Consider the following 21,552-nt stretch of genomic DNA (forward strand, 5'->3'; position numbering starts at 1 on the left):
CACTGCACCCCACCGACCATGACAACCTGGGCCAACGTGGGCATAGAGGACACAATCAAGACCATGGGCACAATCCACTCCGGCTCCCCGTCTGGCCCTCTCCCACACCACATCTTCAACAAAGCCGGCAGCTCCATCGCACTCCACCTGCGCAACATCATCAACCTCTCCTTCAAGACCGCTACCTTCCCTGAGAGCTGGAAGCACGCCGAGATCAACGCCCTACTGAAGAAACCCAAGGCGGACCCAAGTGACCTCAAGAACTTCCGGCTTATCTCCCTGCTTCCGTTCCCAGCAAAGATCATCGAGAAGACAGTTAACATCCAGCTCACCCGTCACCTCGAAGACAACAGCATCCTGGACCCCTCCCAATCAGGATTCCGCAGCAACCACAGCACAGAGACCGCCCTCATCGCCGCCACAGACGACATCAGGATCCTGCTAGACAACGGCGAGACGGCGGCCCTCATCCTCCTGGACCTCTCCGCTGCCTTCGACACCGTCTGCCACCGCACACTGCGCACACGCCTCCAAGACACAGGGATCCGAGACAAGGCCCTGGACTGGACCACCTCCTTCCTCTCCGGCAGAACTCAGAGTCCATCTCCCCCGTTCCGGTTCGAAGCCTCCAAGATAATCTGCGGCATCCCGCAGGGATCCTCCCTCAGCCCGACACTGTTCAGCGTCTACATGGCACCACTCGCACGCATCGCCCGACACCACGACCTCAACATAATCTCCGACGACACGCAGCTGATCCTCTCCCTCACCAAGAAACCCCCCCCCCCCCCCCCCTCCCTCACCGCCAAATCCAACCTCCACCACGGAATGAAGGCTGTCTCCGACTGGATGAAGGAAAGCCGACTTAAGCTGAACTCAGACAAGACGGAGATCCTCCTCCTCGGGCCCAACCCCTCAGCATGGGACGACTCCTGGTGGCCCGCATCACTGAGGACACCCCCGGCTCCTACCAACCACGCACGCAACCCGGGAGTCATCCTCGACTCAAAACACAAAATGACCAAACAAGTCAACGCAGTCTCCTCTACCTGCTTCAACACCCTCCCTATGCTCCGCAAGATCTACAAATGGATCCCGACAGACACGAGGAAAACAGTCACCCAGGCCCTAGTCAGCAGCAGACTCTACTACGGAAACGCCCTTTACGCCGGAGCCTCGTCCAAGCTCATCAGCAGACTGCAAAGAATCCAGAACGCCTCTGCACGCCTGATCCTCGACGTCCCGCGACCACATCACCCCCCACTTAAGGAACCTGCACTGGCTCCCCGTTGACAGAAGAATCTCCTTCAAGCTCCTGGTCCACGCACACCAGGCACTCCACAAAACCGGCCCAGCCTATCTCAACAGTCGACTCTCCTTCTACGTACCCAACAGGGAACTCCGCTCCGCTGACCACACCCTGGCCATGGTCCCGCGCATCCGTAGAACCACATCCGGAGGCAGGTCCTTCTCCCACCGCGCCGACAAGACCTGGAACACCCTCCCCCCTCAACCTACAACAAACCGAAGACCTGCTGACCTTCAGGAGACGACTCAAAACCAATAGCAGCAGCACCCCCCCCCCCCCCCCCCCAACAGCACCTTGAAACCCTTACAGGTAAGTAGTGCGCTTTACAAATTAACTGATTGATTGATTGACCTGTTCTCCTATTTCTCACTTTAAATGAGTTCACTATTCCTTCCATTGTGGAAATCAGCCTTTTGAACAGGAAGGTCCCTTGCCTAGTTTTACCATTATGTAATCTTGCCCTGACCTATTAAACTGCAAGCATCCACAGTATGTTTGATTTGTAGTACCCAGTACATGCGACAGTTATGGATGAATGGTGAGGTTTTTATGTGTTGAAGTTTTGAAGACCCAGAGCGGGGCTCTACAGAGTTGAGGAGGGCACCAAACATGTTTTCTTTTTTACATTGAATTAATGTCGGTGTAGTTGTTATAGAAACTTAGTGGTGGCAGCATACATTTTGTATAGTCTCTAGGTCTGGGCAGTACTTTTTTCCTGTCCCTGGTAGTGAGCAAAACGCCTACCAAAGTTCTGCAAAAGTGACATATCTGGGCCATTTGCTGATACTCCTTGTACTCATACCATACACTTAGAATATCAGGTGACTAATGGTATGAATCTTTATAGCATGCAAGTTTGTAGTTAGGAAGCAAGTTTGATCCATTTTGCACTAGATGAAGGCAGGGGAACGACCTCTCAGATGGGCAAAGTGTATCACAGACTTTCCTGACGCTTTTGTGAAGTGCCAGACATTAAGTTGTGGGGGATGTGTGGAGACCAGGCTCACTATAAAGATTTTAAATTCATTTTTGTTTTCCAAAACAAACAAACAAACAATGAATCCATTTTTTTCAAAGTATCATGGACAAGGCATCCCTAGGAGTCCCAAATAAATCTGTAATCCAATACATCTGTATGCAGTTCAGTTATCTTCGTCTAGTCTGTATTTTAGTGCTCTCACATTTCTGTGGGTATATCATTGTTGCAGGGATTTTGCTCAGAAACCGAACTATGCTTGGGACCATAGAACATTGGCATGTAGGGACTGAGTCGCCATACCACCTCAGTACCTATGAGCCCAAGTCCTACTTACTATAGTGCCTCATTTGCCTTCTTAATCTTACCAGAGAAGGAGGTGGATTGACACCCCAGAACACATCACTCTGGACCCTCTCAGGGATGGCGGTAACAGGTCACACCCTTCGCTCTCTCACTCGTACTTGTACACAATACGATAACCAAGAGACATGAAGGAAGTTTAGAGTATTTACACTATCTTGCTCTAAAATGTAGGATTCGTGCCACAATTGGAAAACAAATGCATACCTAAAATACTGTTAGCATGGTCAATAAACCATACATCTTAAAACGCCCTGCCATGTTATAAAACAGAGTAGCCTGACCCCCCCACCCTTTACCAAAACTTAATGATTATATATCCAAGATCTCTGGGATTGGTGGCAGACCCCTAACTCTAGCATACACCTATTAACGTTCTACATCTCAGCTGACGTAGCAGTCTGGTCTCCGAACCCTCGCTCAGTGTGTTTGCTTAAACTCTTGTGCCCAGTTATATGACAAGACATGTGTGCTCACAAACAGCAGCTGCGTTCTCGTGTTGTGTTTAGGCGCTGGTGCCTGACCAGAGAGAACAAGGGTCATTGTTTTGACCTTGTGTGTGGTGTTCAGACTAAATCCCAGGAAAAGAACAAAAAACATATGCAGGTTCTGTGTAAAAGTACAACGTGGCATAAAAACAAGCTTGTTTATTTAGTAACGTGTGCAAAGAAAAAGGCAGCCTACAACATGAACAATTTGGTTAACATAGGGAAAACTATAGTGGGCCTTGCATGAAACACATGACATAATCTGGCTGCAGTGTCATGGAGCCAATCAATTCGCTTCACAAGGTAATTTGTTCCTCTGTTTTTTGGTCAGTTCTTGGTTTTAGCATACATCTTTTCTGCCACAGCCTGCTCCAGTACACCCTCTGACTATTTATCCATGACTGCTTCATAGACTGTATCAAGTGTGTGGCGGTTTTTCTTCAGGCTATTACCTAATGGAGCTATAAACAATTACACTTAATCTTCTTTTTCTTCTCTATTCTCCATAAACCTAATAGGCAATGATCAGCTAGTGCGTCGACCAATCTGCTGGTCACTTTGCGCTGCTTCTGTGTAAACTCTTGCCAGTAATTCCGAATAATCAAACACAACCAGAAGCCTGTTGCCAGTCTGAGTCCAGGGCCCATCTGGCCTTGATCACTGCCTAAATCTCAGGGGCATCATCACTTAATGCTTCATACAGTAGTGATCTTGCATGCTTACCATTTGCCATAGTCTGTATTTATCACAGGATCCAGGATGTTGATGGTCGCTGAAGAAGCCCCAGCCTAGGGGTGTGGAATTTAATGAAATATCTGCTTGTCCATGGGGCAGGTTGCCTCACAAATCTACTTGTCCTGTAACAAAATCCACTTGTCCCTTTTGTGCCATGTAATGCGGCAACAAATTATGGCAGCAATCTCATTATATAAGATCACTTATATAGCCTCTCTTATTATGCCAGGCTCATACCATAGTAGGGTTTGAATACTAGCCATTCCCTTATGTTGCCACGTTTCCGCAGATCAACATACTGGGGCTGAAGGTAGTGTTAAGCAATAGTTCCAGGGTTATAATGCCCTTTTGAGTCTGTGCAAACCTACTAACTTGCATGTTTTAAGGATTTTCACCAACTCTTCTCTAATCTTTTCACATACTTAAAAAAGGTTGGAACTTAACTTCTGACCATGTCAGATGTGAAACTTCGTCCAGGGTTGGGGGGAAATAAGTTGTTGGAGGGAAAGTGAACTTGTAATCACTCAAATGTTCGCATGCGCAAAGCTACACATGCATATTTGCTCACGCTAAAATGCAGTTCATAAATATTTTCTAGGAGTATCATTTCTTGGCCTACTTCTGTAACTTTTTGTGAATTCACGAAAGTTGTATATCCGCACTTGATACATGGACATATACCATGGGTGCACTTTTGAGACTTTAATAATTGAGCCCCTAATTAGGTCTGACATTAACCATGCTCTTTTACATTTATTAAAAATCTGTCTTTCTCTCTATCAGCTGGCTTCACTGTGAGTGACCACATTCTGCTCTTTCACAAGGAGCATATCTGCACTCAAAGTAGTTTTGTTCAGTGCCAGGAACTACTGTGGCAATGTGTGGTTTTTGAGGCCAAAAACTATTTTTGGTTTTGTCATTGTGTGTTACAATGGTGAGGACCCGGCAGCTCCCACACCAATTTGGTTTTACAAAAACAATGCCAAACCAAGTCAGACATTGACAAAACCAAAACGCTGACCATCAGTTTCAGACTTGTTAGCTTTGCCAATGCAGGTTTATTTTTGTTTTCCACAATCTTATTGAAACTGGTTACACTGATTTTCCATTATGAATATCTTTGGCATATGCTAGCATACATCAACACATTTTACTAAATGATGTTTCAAAGAAAGGGTACTTAAAAGTTTACAGTAGTTTAGCCAAATATTTTTTTCCTATTTGCCTAAATTTTGTGAACATTTCGTTTTGAAAACAGACTCCTCAAGCTTGCTTTCAAGCCTCTGCAAATATTTGCATCTTATCGGAGAGCATTCTGGGAGAAACCTATATAGCCCCAAATTGCTAAATTTTGAAAATGTATATACACATTTTATTACTGGAACCACGGTCAGTAGCACAGTCCAAGCTTACAACATTTACTTAGAGCACTCACCCTAATAATAAAGGCTTTGCATTAATGATCCATAAATACAAGTTTCAACAGCATTAACACACAAACACAAATATTACCTTAACTGCAGACATTGCTCTTCCCTGAGCCATAATGTGTTACTGTAAACTGGCAGCCAAAGAGTTTGTGCTGTAAGGGGTCAGGTCTACTTGTCCCAAGTACAAAATACACATGAAAACTTGTTGCCCATGATCCCAAAAATAGGTCCTGGGCGTCGGGCTAAAGGAATTCCACATCCCTGCCCAGCCTGTCTGTCTAACCGTGTGAGCCATTCGCACATATACCAAGAATTTTCCCTCCCGCACTCAGCTGTGTATGTGCCCCTTCAAAGTGTATGAATCAGCCCTCCCATACAGATGGCCCAGGTTGTTGCATCTCCTCTGTAGCCGTCTGGTTACCACAGCTTCTGATTTCAGGTTATCAAACCTAGATAAGCACCATAATGGAGCCTCTGGATGTTCTAGTGTACACCCTCCCAGTTACGTATATGTTTATTTCAGACCCGTCATATTAAGGCAACCAGGTGCGTGGCCCCATATTGTATTAGCCTCCTCCATCCTCCCATTCTCTTGCCAGATGACACCTACATGCATTATATCCATGCTACCTGCAAGAAGAATTTTCCCTATTGGGGCTGTCACTCCAACATTCTGCTAAATATTGTCCTTAAGATGGTGTTGCTGTGTTTTCTTGGACAAATACAGAACAGCAATGAAAATAAGTGTTGCCCGGTAACACGTTTTTTAGAGCAACTGAATTAATAAACTTGTGTTAAGCATTTATTAGTACAGTGCATAGGTAAAAGTTTAGGTTGTGTTCTTTTTTTAAAACAATTTGCCCGAGTACAGCCAAATTGACACGAGAAGATACTTTTTACTACTCACAAATTACATTTTACAATTACTTTGCACTGACAAATAACTCTTCATAGTCAGTGCTCATGAAAAATATACCATGGCATAAAAAGTATATGCAGATGTGCAGTTATTTCTTGCTTTGTTGGTGGTGGTGAGGGGCATCGTGACTCACTCGAGGCTTTGCCGAACTTATCTGCTCCTCCTCTCCACAATGAACCACGGTACTAAATAGGACATTACACTTTCCATCAAGCAATTAAGCAAAAATTGGCAGTTCTTTATTTAAAACAAAATACTCCTGTGATATCGTAAAAAAAAAAATGAGACTGAAGCTGCTTTGTTTAATTAATGGGAGGGGGTGCGGAGCCAACCACTGGGGCTGAAATTAATGTATCTAGGGAGGGAGACTCATTCCTCCCGCCCTCCAGCCATCAGAGGCCCTTGGGAGCCCACAAATCATTGTTTAAGGAGAGTGGGAATGTGCCCCCCACTCTCCGAGCCATCACATGCCCTGGGGGACCCCATCCCCGGAGCCACTAATTTAAAAGGAGAGGTGCTATGTAGCCCCCCCCCTCCCTGAACCAATACTGGCTCGGGGACCCCATCTCCTGGGGCTGGCTTACTAGCTATGTCCCTGGAGCCCACCCCTGGGACATAGCAGTTTCCCTGCCCGCAAGGGTGCGGGAAGGGCTTTGTGGTAGCATTTTTTTAGTCTCCTGACAAGCAGGAACAAAAACAGTCTGTTCCCAGCGGTCTGGCAGGAGCTTTGAAAATGCTCCCGCCAGCTCGGAGCACACTTTTTATCTGTTTCACTGCCCACTGTGATGCGGGTAGGGAAACAGATCAAAATATTGCTCCTGCCCAAAGGGAGCAGCATTAATAGCTGCCCCCTGCGGGCGGGACCAATGCCAGTTCCTGCTGCATGTGGGAAGCTGGCTGGGACCACGGGGACCTTGGGGCTCTCCCCCCATGGCTCCCAACAAATGTATAGTGGGTGCCCTGGGTAGGCCCCCACCTTCAGTGATGCGGGGCCGGAAAAACCTTGGGGGTGAGAGGCCGCTCACCCCCTCTTCTCTTTCATTTTAGTAGTGGGGAAGGGATCCCCAGGGTCTAACAAGGCTCAAGGAGGTGGGGCCACGTGGCCCCTGACCCTTTAATAATAATTAAAAAAATGCCCTGGTGGTTGGGCTCCCAAGGGCCTAGTAAGGATCGGAGGAGGGATTGGCTTCACTTATGATAGTTAAGTAAATCGTAGCATGTATTGCTTGCAGATTCATATGCTATGCACACTCTTGTCATCTAGTGTTGAGCCTGGACTTGGTAAGTTGTTTTTCTCAAGGACGTTTTATGGTCTGCGTCGTATCCCCTCCTACTCGAGGCATTACGCATGTTCAACGGCTCCTTAGTTAGATTATTTTTTCAACCATCTGGCTCTGATGGACTTTGTCAGAGCTCTACAGTTTTGATGCCCATGCAGCTTACAGGTGAAAAAAGATGATCCATGCGATCGAGGATTACTAAAGCACAAGGAACAGGACTGTGCAGCATGCAACCTCTTCCAAAATAAGAAAACTCTGTGAAGCAGAAGAGATCAGTGCGTAACGCATGACATGAAGATGGCTGCAGATGCAGTTTCCTCACACAGAGAATCACACTGCAAGACAACCATGCAAGGTTGGGTCGTCATTGTTGGCTCCCACTTAGTCGCCTCTGACAAATCTATTGAGGAAGAGTCCAAGGTACAGATCGAGAAACCCAGCGCAGAAGACTCTGGTACCTTGGCCGGGACCAAAAACAAAGACACCAAGGGCCATGAGTACTATTGACCCACACCGTACAATGTAAATCTTTGGGAGCTTTGAAATCTACACCACAAAAGCAATAACTCTTTTGCTGCTACCAAGGAAGAGGGGCCTCCAAAACTGCCACCACAGAGAGTCCCACCTAACAACGCCTGCAACAACCTCACCACCAACTGAGAGGCTGGGGTTATTATAGAGGTGGCTATAAATCCAGAGGAAAGGGTAGAGGCGCACTCTCAAAGGGAGCCTCTGCCACCAAACCATGACTCCCCAAAACTTCCGATAACAAATCACCTGTTGGAGGAAGGCTACAACAGTTTTAACAGTTGTGTCCAGAAATAACATCCTATCAGTGGTTGTTAGATAACATCAGTCAGGGATATTGCTTGGAACTGAAAGAGCAACCACCAAATATCCCACCAAAAAGAGACGTACTAAATCTGCAGCATCTACATCTGCTAAAATTAGTAGCAAAGGCATTGCTACAAAAGAGGACCATAGAACCGGTCCCATTTAAACATCACAACTAGGTGGGTATACCCCCATACTTCCTAATACCCAAAAAGAATGGCTCGCTTCGTTCCATACTAGACTTAAGCCCTCTCAATCAGTACATTTATCCGAACACTTCAAGATGCAACACCATTACCACAGGAAGGAGACTTTATGACTGCATTAAATCTGAAGGACGCATACTTTCATATCCCAATACACCCGGCACATTGCAGATCTCTCTGGTTTGTGGTAAGTGGACATCACTGTTGATTCAAAGTACTACTTTTTGGTTTAACAAAAGCCCCATGAGTATTTACAAAATGTCTAGCTGTAGTAGCTCCAAAACTAACCAAGGAAAACATACATGTGTTTCCCTATCTGGACGACTAGCTGATCAAGTTTCAGCAAACCAAAATGTTTGCAGGACACTCAAGACACAATCAACCTATTGCACACTTTGGATTCACAATCTATGCCACCAAATCCCATCTACAACTGCTCCAGATAGTCGTATCTTGGAGCCATACTCAGTTCGATCACATTAAAGACCTACCCCAATCCTCAGAGGGTGCTCACTCTCCAGAACCAACTGCCTTTTTCCGCCACATCGTCGCCTGAATATTTTGACTGTGATGCGCCTTCTAGGTATGATGGCCTCTTTTATAGCGCTAGTTCCTCATGCAAGACTACATAGCATCGCAATGGTCACAAGCGGTGGGCAACCTAGAGGATCTAATGTTGGTTTCACCCAAAGTCCATCAGGCACTACAATTGTGGAATTAAAAAAAACACAATTGCGAAGAGCCTTCAGGGACCCAATCCCCCAAGTAACATTCACAACAAATGCATCATTCATGGGTTGGGATGCTCATATGGAGGACATTGTTGTTGTGGAGACCAATGTCCCTTTACTACAGACATTTCACATCAGTATTTTAGAGCTGCTAGGCATTCAAATGGCTCTCAAAGCGTTGTTACCCAACATATCAAGGAACAATGTCCTTCTACGAACATATAATATGACAGCAATGTACTACGTTCAGAAGCAAGGAGGGACCCATTCACTACAACTATCTCAGCTAGCTTAATTCATATGGAAATGGGCCAACAAACGCACATTCCACCTCTTAGCAAAGTACATACCAGGAGTGGACCCTTTACTAGCAGTTGTACTAAGCAGAATGCAACAAAAAGGACACAGTGTGAAATGTACACTCTGACCCTACAAACTTATTTCCAATGGTGGGAGACACCAGCAGTAGATGTTTGCCACCATAGAAAACACAAAATGCCACCCACAGTCCAAGGGCAATGCTCTGGATGAACTGGTCAGGGATCTTTGTGTTCGCTTTTTTGCCTCTCCCATGTCGCTCCGTACGTCGTCAGGAAACTCAGACAGACTTTGCTACTCATAGCTCCAACATGAGCATGGCAACCTTAGTAAACAACTCTGCTGGAGCTGTCACTAAAAACCTCATGACAAGCTACCCATCATTACAACTGTTATCACTCTCCGTGGGGGTAGAGTCGTACACCTCCGTGTTCAACAACTCAATCTTCCAATCTGCCTCCTGAAGTCATAGAATTTGTGTACCTAAAGTTACCTCCAGAATGCATGAACATTCTAAAGGAGGCCAGAAGACAACCCACAAGGGCCTCTTCTACAGCAAAATGAAAATGTTTTGTCTACTATTGTGTTGCAAACCACATAAACCCAACCTCGCCATCTGAACTAGTATGTTACTTGCTACATCTGCAAAAAGCACATTTAGCATCTATACGTCTGCATTTAGCAGCAATCCGAGTACCTACAAAACAGAAAATTCCAATCTCTCCTCCGTATACCTGTCATAAAAGCATTCATAGAGAGACTTGAGTTTTTCCACCAAATACACCTCCTGTTCCGAAGTAGAATCTAAACATTGTTAACAAGACTAAGCCTACACCATTTCAACCAATGCACAAATGTGAAATACAGTTCCTAACATGGAAGATGGCGTTCCTTGTGGCCATTGCTACGGAGAGTCAGTGAAATACATGCAATCACTATTGAGGATCCTTCCTTTCGAGTATTTCAGGACAAAGTTCGCCTACGTACAAACCCAAAGTTTCTGCCAAAGGTCCCATCACCGTTCCATTTAAATCTAATGTTGGGTTTACCCGTTTTCTTTCCAAAGCCAGAAATAGTCGCAGAAAGAGCATAAGATGCACTAGATGAAAAATTTGCTCTTATGTACTATGTTCAAAGAACAAAAACTTTCAGGAAGACACAACTATTTGTAGCTTTTTCATACCCAAAATCAAAAGCAGGAATCACTGGATGGATAGTAAAATGAATCCAAATTTGCTACATCAAAACAAACCCTGCCTACAATGCCAAGAGCTAATTCAACACGAAAAAGCAGCATCAGTGGCCTTTTTAGGGAATATCCGGCTGAATAACATTTGTAAATCGGTAACATGGACAAACCCACACACTTTTACCAAACAGTATTGTGTAGATGTGCAAGCCAGACAACAAGCTCTGGTGAGGCAAACAGTTCTATGCACATTATTTCGAGTAAAAGCACCATCTGATGCCTAAAGCCACTGCGAGAGGAGTTCTGCTTTACATTCTATACATAGTATGTTTATATGCAGCCAAAACTTGCTATGAATTGAGATAGTCACTTACCCTGTAAGCATCTATTCGTAGCATGTAGTGCTGCAGATTCACATGCACCCTCCTGCCTCCCCAGCAAGTGCTAACTTAGACTATATCCTCAATTCCTATACGGCAGGGAAAAACATTACTGTCTAACAAAGGAGCTGTAGAACACTTGCAATACTTTGGGAGAAGGGGATATGACACACGATGTTGACCATAAAACGTCCTTGAGAAAAACAACTTCCAGAGTCCGGGCCCAACACTAGATGGCAGGAGTGTGCAAAGCATGTGTAACTGCAGAAGTAAACGATATGAATAGATGCTCACAGTGTAAGTTACATGCTCCTTACTTTATATTAAAAAGAAAAACCTAGAAATTCACTGGAAAAAAAACCAAGGGTTAATGTAACGGTATAGTGGGGTGAATGTCAGTGACAACATTTAACGTTTTGATTTTTTTCTTAAATACAGAAATTCATAAGTTATAATTAGCTGAGCCAACTATAACTTGCACCACGCAATGCACCGCTTATGACCACACATATTGCATCACTTATGACATGTTCTATGACATCTATGGTGTCATTTGAGATGTCGATGAGATCATAAATGACGTCGAGCATGTCATGAGTGATGTAATATGTGAGGTCATAAGCAGTGCATGGCAGAGGCGCAAGTTATAGATGGCTCTGCTAACTATAACTAACGTTTTGAACAAAAAAAACACAGAAATTCACTAATGTCACTGATATGTTCACCTGATTATAACCTTAGTTTCACCTTGTTTTTTTGGTGGGAAAAAAATATATATCATTTACACCAATATGCTAATATCTAAATCTTAGCACTGTATTAAAAACGCAGACCGGCGCATGTTTAGCGAAATCTCAGCGTTTTTTCTAACTCCTCATTCTGTCACACCTTCTGCACTTCTGGTGACTACTACTCCAGTACAAAGGCAGGTCTTCATACTACAAACGTGCTCTAAAGCTCCAAGTCCTCAATTCTAGCTGCTAGGTGTGAAGAAACTATCTCTGGTCTTTGAGCCTTCTTAAAATGATAAAATCCTTCCTTGATTGCAGTGGCTTTTTGAGCGCTCCTCTTATGACACTTAAGAGGACCTCCGTCTAAATTGGGCACTGTGGTCACTAGAGAGGAACATACCCTACTAATTAATCTAGATGGCCAACAGCGCTTTTTTTTTTTTTTTTTTAAGCAATGCTTATTCATTCATGTCTTTATCCTAAGTTTATTAGTACTATGATGGGTCACAGTTTGTTTTTCTCTAGGGTTAGAGCAGCATTATGTAACCTTTATTACGCCAATAGAGCATTGGGTGGAGAAAGGTGATTGAGAAACAATAAGCAGAATATATGCTCTATGTGAAGTCTGTATGCGTTGTGGAAGAGTTTTGTTCTTAAATCATTTTCGTTATTTTACTATGCCAACCCAAGGCAAAGATCGGGAGCTCCAAAGGTTTGAGTCTTTAGAACGTAGGGAATGTAACCCATGCCATTTCTATCACAATGGAAGTAGTGAGAGACTGCCATGTGATGCGAATATTAGAGGTCTGCTCGGGAGATTTGAGAATCGCAATTAAAAATGGTATTGAAGGACTCCCTGTACAGGGTTTCATTGCCAAGGTAGAGAGTTTTGAATTGGAACCACAGCTTAGTTGAAAACTAGTGATGCAGATTGTTTTTATGCGATTCTTTGATTATACATCTTTACAATTTGCCCATTGTTTGAGGACACCCCCTAAACTCCATTAGAGGAGTTGAGGTGAAATATAAATATGAAATAGGCAGTTTTTTTTTCTACTCTCTTGAATTAGAACCATTAGAGACTTTTGTTTTATTTTTTGAACATTGGAGAGAAGGTCTTGAGCACCTCTTTGAAAACCCATGTGCGTAGGTATCCTGAAATGGAATCTAGTGCTTTTAATGTACATGTGGTAAATGATGCCAAAGCGGCGGAACATGGTCGTTAAAGGAACTACTCGAGCTTTGAAATGGACTAAAGATAATTATTCTTAGGGCATGCCATCAGTCTTTTTGATGGTTTTCGGGAATGGGAGGACAGGTTTTACCCGTTAGGCGAATTAATAAAGGCCAACTGAACAACTGAAGTGCAGGCCGGCTTATCACACAGATCTCCTGTGTGCTAGGGTACGTTGACCAACTGTCAAAGGCCACATATTGGTCAAGGAAGCTCAAAACACAGTTCTGGTCCTCTTCTTTGACCATAAGCATTAACCTCCCATTACACTCTTCAAAATATCTCTGCATATATGAAATCCTGCAACATCTTTTTTTTAAATATACCTTTTAAAATGTTTGAAGTTATAAAGTTAATCTGCCTATTGGAGGCAAACTTTTCTATCTTTTTCCCCTTCAGTGCTATCCACTTAAGTCAGAACAGTCGCAATAAATTACATTTGACTAAACACATCTCCCAAAATTGGGTTCTAGAAGTATGTTGTGTATAGTGCTCCTACTCGTTAGCTGCCTTTGTGGTAATAATAAGCCACAGGTTAGCTATCTTATCTTTAAGCGCATCCTTAGGTGGCTCTCATACATGTTAAGCAATGGGGGAGCTCCCTGAATGGCTGAATTCCTCGTGTAGCACCTGGACACCAATGGTTTCTTTGCTAGTCACATAGGTTTTGGGATAGGAGGAGCCACTGTAAAAATGCTCCCTCAGTCCCCTCCAGGATCTGTGGGCGCAGCATAAACCCATAGTTGGTAGATTCTGCTGTTGGATTCTACTTGGCATGGACCAGTAATCCACTCCTAACTGCAGCCTTCGAAATTGATTGGCCACCATGATAAATTATCTACCCAGAATTCTTGCTGCATGGTACTGAAGAAGCTTGCTTATTATAAACCGCTTTTAAGCTAGATGGAAAGCTACTCCTTTCATGATCTTATCCAAGATTTGAGATTAGACAAGTCTTGTCAACCAGGACTGAGTTGCAGAGTGGCGTTTGGCTAATCACATAATCATTGGTGCCACTAATTCATATACCTCTTGATGGGATTTGGATCACATTATCTAATCCATCCTAGGCAAGAACTTGTGACATCGACAGAAAGCTCATTGAAACCAGATCTTCTGCCAAATCGAGCATGAATTCAGAAATTACCAATTGGGCAAATTGCTGCTCTGAGGAGGATCATGTCTTCCACAAAGACTCCTAAAATTCATCATACTTCTTTAATATGGACAAACCAAGAAGAGAAAGGGTTTCGGTGAACCACATTGTTCAGCGTCCTAAAGACTGTTTGAGAAGTTTTAAGGGTTAAATTTGCCTTGCATAGCATTTTACCCTAATCCGCCCCCGAACCCAACAGTGGGCAATCATTCAGTTCAGTAGAAAAACTTAACAACCATGTCCTGCAGCATAATCAGCCTTGCACTTAGTGCTCCAGAAATCTCTAACCAGATCTAGCGGACAACTGTACTCGTAATCCATCACTAAATGATACATGGTCCTCTGGCATGGAGTGAGCCCCTATAGACTCCTTAAAGTTGTGCATCCGGCTATTTCAGTCCATAGAGAAATGCCAAATTGATCCCTCTTTTATTTTCACCATGGTTTCTGTCATCCACTGCGTAGTGTCTTAAAGAAGCCGTTTCCTTGATAGCGACCGTACATTCACAAAAATGGTAGCCTTTTCCAGTTTCTGTGGCCTTGCTGTGCTGCTAAACCTGGTCCTGATGTGCCCTTATGCTGCTAGTTCTAATTTTGTACTTCCGAGTTCATAAGCGCGTATATTCCATTTCCCAGATATAGTGCTGTGCTTCTAAACTGAAGCTTGTGATTTCCTTCCCAAGATCCCTATTCTTGAGTTGCTTGACCTTTCTTACTTCTTACTTCTTAGTTGCTATGTGGCTCTGGACTCTGGGGCCTGGCCTGCACTGTCTGTTGGATACTAATCATGGCCTTGTCGTTTCTGTACTTTGAACCTGGGCTGTGTGGTGTCATGCTAGCTCTACCCATGGCCAACAAACAAAATAAAACGTGTTTGTTCAGAAGAATATTGTTTCCAGACAAAACCACTAGATGGTGGAGTAATGCACAAAGTTTCAAGGTCAAGAACTACCATAACTCCTTTCTTGGCTTATCTGCTTCATCTAAGCTAAAAAATAAAAAAAATCTTGGTGCCTTTCTTTGATTCTCGTTCCTCACCCCCATGTTGTGCAGCAATTGCCTGTACAATCAAGGTCACTATTTTCTCACAACAGGACAGGGTACTTTTATTTATTTTTTTAAATCTGTTCTAGGAACAATTTTTATAAAAATGTGCAGCACTCTTAGCTTTAAGCTTTGATTAGTTAACCTTTTCTCTTTTGCTGCATGTTTGTAAGTGATGAATAGGTAGAATATTGTGTGTAGCAGATAGAGCGCAGGCATCAGTACGGTTACAACTCCTCCTCTGGTTGATGGTGCTCTGGCCTCATAACCTAGGGGAAAGTAATGCACAAAAGATTGGACGAAAACGAGCCTCATGCTGGCCTTTTCGTGACCTTGCACTTGTGGTTAAGTCTGGCATAAACTGTCCCTGCTTTCTTCCCTAGCATTCCACCGATAACTGTTTTGTATGTCTTTTTGGAGACTTTACCAGCATCTGGGTATGGTCTTGAGTGCACTCAAACCCGCCACTCATGGCATTTTGAGGATCCTCGTGTCCTTGCCACATTATGATGACTTTCATGCCCACCATAGCCTTGTGAGGAGGACCTTGAGGCCTGTTGCCTTGTGAGGACCTTCACACATCTGCCTGTGATAGACATTTAACAGTCTCCAGTCAGGTGAGTCTCCATGACACATATGTATGATTTAATATAACTTGTGTTCTATCCAACTTGTATAGTCTGAGGCTTATAAAAAGAAGCCGCAAACAGAGCATGAGAACTTTGTTGTGTGGCAGGGGAGAGTTTGTTTGACTGCTGGGCTAAGTCATTGCCCATCTAGTTGTGTGATAGGAGAGGTTTTTGTTTTTTTTAATATACGGAGCTACAGTTTCTGTGTCGTTCTTGTGGGGAAGCAGGGTGCTCATAAGTTGAAAGGGGTGTTGTATTGGGTCGTCTATCAGTTGATTTTAGAGAGAAAGTGTCTCCTCTCTGGGGGAAGGGTCTCGGTCTGGTTGCAGACTGCAAATTTGTATTGAATTGTTTTATTTATTTAAAAGTTGAAAGATTGGTTAACACAATTTTGTTTTGTCTTTACAGTGAGAATCTCCTGTTTGGCATGGGAAACCCCCTACTGGACATCTGTGCGGTGGTGGACAAGGACTTCCTGGACAAGTGAGTGCATGACGTATTTCATGGTAGCACAGGATTTTTGCAGTCTCCTTTGTAGTCTGTCACTTGTATACCGTTGAATAGTTATAGTGTAGCACTTGCACATCTCATGCAGCAAACTGATTTGGCTGTAGAAAGCATAACATTGATTGATGAAATTGTTTGAATCAATCTGTACTACTTTTACCGTAGACCATTTCTTTTGTTTTCTGGTTCAAATGTGCCATTATAGATGGGGACTAACAATATACCAATTAGTAAAGTCAACACTGAACATACGGAGCATTTTCCCTGTAAACGAGAACATGAACAGCCCACACATATAGCTCTATTTCAGGGAGGTGCAACTTGAATCCCCATTGCACCTAAGCCCGTTGCTAAAAACAGTGAGATGGATTGTGCCCCGAATTAATACCAGTGGTTACGATTGACTCTAGGACTTCCATCCTCTGTTACTGATGTGTCCTTGGTCATCACTGCCCAAGTCTGTGGTGCGTTTGGTTTCAAACCTGTGGTTTTCAAGTTGCTTATTTCTGCATTCGCTCAAGAACACGGATTTTATTGGAACTTAGTCATGAGTGGTCAGGGATCCTCTAACATCCTCCTAACGGACAGATGGATCTAAAGTATAACAATATGTTTGGAGGAGACTGTAGTGGGGGGGCAGAAAATGGTGTTACTCGACGCAGCTCGGTTGCCCTTCTCTGAATAAGAGGAGGGCAGACCCAGAACCTATTTCCAAGCCATCTAAGGGCCACATCAATACTTGGCCAGTTTCCATTTAAGACGCAGGACTATGACATCCATATCCATTCAGTGAGGATGGAGTACTACTTTACTTTAATTCACTTTATTCGACCTTAGACTATAAGATCATAAAAGTACAATAGATCATAAAATACATATTCAGAGCTAAGTTACATTTCCAACTCATTTGATTAGATAAACACAGAAACCATCTTAAAGTTTTTGGAGTACAGGAAACGAGGCAAGGACTGCACATTTTCTCCTTCTGGAAAAGTCACACGAGGAATTGCAGACGTGAAATTCTGGCTCAGTTCTGCAAACAAATTAAGTTGGAATACAAAAAATCCTTTTTTCGAAAGGCCATTGATCTCTAATTGCTGTTGTACAGCTTATTTGGCCGATTCCAAAGAATTCTTAGGATTTCTTTTTTAATTGCTCTCTAATTATGACAAGTTATGCTGCACCCTCCCGGGATATTCTTCCTCCTGGTAGGAGGATTGATTCCAAGAATAAATTGGACGTTGTATGCGTGGCTCTGAACTGGTGCGTGTCCAGGGCCTTAAAGTACTGCACGATAAAACGGGACGGACTTACCGTGACCGTCTGGGGTGTTGAGGAATAAAGAGTGAAAGGTTATTTGCTAAGTGCCTTTCACTTCATTTTGAGGATTTCCGAAGACTATCATCCGTGTAAGGAAATCCGGGTTCTCTTAAAGTATGTTACTATGTGAGTGAACTGTTGAACCTTTCCAAAGTACTGCGCCTCAGCTTCAATCCTGCGTGTCCCACAGATGGCGCGCGCATTTTTCCTGCTGTTTTGACAATGGAATTCAACCTTTGAACTTAGTGTGTAGCTGCTGTGAAGCTCCGGGGCGGTGGACTGTCTGACTGAAGAGTTGGCCTTTGATTGGTCTGTGGGTGGAAGGCCTCTCGTGCCTGTGCGGAAGTGCTGTCGTGTGCGTTTGCTTCCAATTTGTGTTTGGTAATTTCTAGTGATCCCTTTGTTTGCGATTGAAGTGTTTGTCATTGTAAGGGTGGCGGGAGGCGCCATAATTAATTTTGGGGTGTCCACGGCTGCTTACAGGTGTGCCTCAAGCAAATGAGGGCTCGGGTTGGACTGATGTCTAAATGCAGATGTGCGTGCGCTTCTATACTTTTGCCCCAGATGTGGGCCTCCAGGCTGGAAATGTCTGCATGCATAGCCAGATGTTGCGACACTGTTTATTTACGATTCAGGCTTGTGGGCCAAAGCTCCATGCACTTATGTAACCATACTGCATTCGTCTACATTTTCGTAATCACTGTAGTTTGTCAAACCAAAGTCTTTCATTTAATTTCCGAATGTTACAGAAGCATTTGTCACATGTTCGGCCTTGTGTGCTAATTATTGCGGCACACTTCTGTATTTACCAGTTCACTAGAAGCGCATCTCTACAGCACTGAGTTGGGGGTGCAGCTTAGTTGATCCTGAAGTAACTGCTGTGAGAAAATGCCATCTTTCTTGCATGGTATGCCCCCACTTTTTGCTGAATTGCTGAATGTACTTTGACTGAGTGTGCCCTGAACTCCTGCCAATCAGGTGCCCAGGGCCTATGTTCCTTCCCCAAAACACAAAACCCAAATTGGCAAACCCTGGCCACATGTCAGCCCCTGGTAAATGGTACCCTAGGTACCCAGGGTCTTGTGACCAGAGAAGGCCTCTAAGGGCTGCAGCACTCATTGTGCCACCCTTAGAGGTCGTGTACCCTTACACACACACACTGCCCTTGCAGGCTGGGTGTCTGGGTACAAGACGAAGCAGAGTCGACATGGCACACATCCCTGTGTGCCATGCCCACCCCCTACACTGCCATGGCATACATCAGCCACCCCTCTAGCTGGGTGCCCTATGCCAGTGGTGTGGGCACAGGAGCAGGAGCCCTGTGCCCCTACAGTACCCAGGTCCATTCCTGGGCACTGTAAGTGTAGTGCTGCTATTTAAGAGTACATAGTACAGAGAGCTCGTCCAACACGAACTCCACAGCACCATAATGGCAACACTGAAGACTGAGAAGTTTGGTATCACACTTCTCAGCACATTAAACACGCACTGATGCCAGTGTGTGATTTAATGTACCAAGCACCCCAGAGGGCATCTTAGAGATGCCCCCTAAAACCTAACCTTCAATCCATGTCTGTTCTGAGGCTGCCTAGGCTGCCACACAGCAGACATGTTGCTGGACCCCTGGGTAGGAGAGCCCCAGCTCTCCTGGGCCTGCAACAATGCACATCCTGGGCGAGGTGCTAAATCTCCTCCCCCAGGATGGGCAGGGGGAAGCTTCAAAGGCATGCCGCCTTTGTGAGCTTTCCCAGGCCACTGCACCCCCCCCCCCCCCACTGTGGCCGGAAGCTTGGCCGGAAACCCCAAATAAGGACAGGGGATGTGCTAGCCTGCCAACCCCACCCCTCAGGTGGGGGAGGCGAGGTGAAGCACATCTCCGGGCTCTCGCCGTCTTGAAGATTGAAAGCCCTGCCTAATCAGGATTAGGCTACTGCCCCCCCTCCCACAGGAGAGAGGCAGGATAGGGGGTGTACCCACCCCAGGACAGGGACCCATTGGTCCCTGCCCTTCACCTACCTGTAACGCCCCATAATCTAGTATTTAGGGGCACCCTGAACCTTCCTTCCCCAGATTCCAGATTCCGAAATCCGAAGAAGAGCTAGAAGAAAGAAGCCCTGCCCTGCAGCTGCTAAGAAGAGGAAGACACCAACTGCTTTGGCCCCAGCCCTACCGGCCTGTCGACCCTCGAACCTGCTCCTGCTCCAACCCGGCATCTCTTGTGGCCAGCAACCTCACAAACCCCGGAGGACCTGGCTACCTTTTGACTCTAAGCCCACTGGGACTCCCATGAGTAGAGGCTCTACTCAAAATCTACTTCTAATCCCTGGCAGCAGACCGGAGCCGCGAACCCAGTACACCCTAAACCCGCCAAGCCTGGCCTGGGCCGGAGTGAACAAAGACCACGAGGACGACCCCACGGCGACTGTGACCCCGAGTCCGGCACCCAAGGACCTCCCTCGACACTCCTGAAGAAGCATGCAGCCGCAGAACCAGGTGCCCCACCAACCGCGATCAACAGAGGGTAAGATTTCCCGACACCAAAAGGCACCCCTGCACCCGGTGCCCCACGGCCCCCTGTGCCCAATCCCGGGGGACCTACCTATCCTCCAACTACCCAACTTACCTTTCAAAGTGGTGGTGGTGGTGGCATCTGAAGAATCTTCGTCCCTGAGCTTGCAGTCTTTTTCTAAACCGGAGATTTCCCATTGAAATCAATTGAGCGCCCGAAGGCTCAAAAGCACCCTGCACCTAGCCGCCCGTGTGGCCCTGGCAGTGCAACCTCTACACCTATCTACTTCCCCACCTGCCCTGAGTAAGTGACCAGGAGCCCAGCTCCCACAGCCGCGTGACCTGCTAGTCAGCAGCCACCAACCAAGGCCACCCTACCTCTCATAGGATAACATTGGGCCTAACTCTCTCTGCACACGGCCGCCCTTGTGCCGCTGAGGGTGAACCAACTGTACCTACCTGACCCTGGGAGACCCCTGAGTCGATGCCCAGAACCTTAACTCTGCCAGTCGAGTACTTGCCTTTAAACCGATAACTCAATTTTCTCCATAGGGTAACATTGACTGGCTTTTCCTGAAATTTCTTCTAAAAGTGTGGACTTTTCAACACTTAAAATATTCACCAAAAATCAGCCGAGTAACAAATACTCACCTGCTCTTAGGTGAGCTCACAGTTCTGGATCTTGGTGCCCAACACTGACTCTGAAAAATACTTATAACTGTACTTACCAGTAAACCAATTTTCTGCCATAGGGAATCATTGACTGTTTTCTATGAAATATTTTCTAAGTCAACTTTTAAAATAGCAAAATATTGTCTAAAAATCATCACAGTAATTAAGTCGACTTTTATCACTCGATTCAAAGTATTGACCCAGGACTGAATCTAGGATCCAGTCCTGGAATTCCAAAAGTAATCCTAAAAGTAATCTGTGGCAAATAACTTGAAACTTCCATTGAACTCAATGCATTATTGTGTTTAGAATTGTGTTGCCTATTGCAACCACTTGTAACTTTCTACAAAAGTCAATTGCAAAAGTATTTGTATAAAGCATCTCATTCTGAGAAAGTATATTTTAATACCTATAGTTGGTTCTAAAATTAAAACAAGCATATATTTTTTATATATAAACCATTGGCCTAGAGTTATTGAGTGTGTGAGACCATTTGCTGGCTGAGTGTGTGCAACAAATGCTTTACACTGTCCTCTGATACTGCCTTACTGCTCGACCAAGCTACCACTTTAGAGAGTAAGGTTATATCTAAC

The 21,552-nt window shown here is 44.8% G+C and overlaps 1 protein-coding gene across 5 annotated transcripts in view; it reads left to right on the plus strand.

Annotated features, from left to right (window-relative positions):
• Positions 1–21,552, plus strand: part of ADK (adenosine kinase) — a 615,496-nt gene that overhangs the window by 159,482 nt on the left and 434,462 nt on the right. For all 5 annotated transcript variants that reach the window (XM_085608730.1, XM_085608729.1, XM_085608731.1 and 2 more), the window contains one exon: positions 16,361–16,435. In XM_085608730.1, coding sequence (XP_085464856.1) covers positions 16,361–16,435 — 75 coding nt within the window. The remainder of the gene's footprint in view (positions 1–16,360; positions 16,436–21,552) is intronic.

The sequence above is a fragment of the Triturus cristatus genome, chromosome 1_2, assembly GCF_964204655.1.
Source record: "Triturus cristatus chromosome 1_2, aTriCri1.1, whole genome shotgun sequence".
Taxonomy (NCBI): Eukaryota; Metazoa; Chordata; class Amphibia; order Caudata; family Salamandridae; genus Triturus; species Triturus cristatus.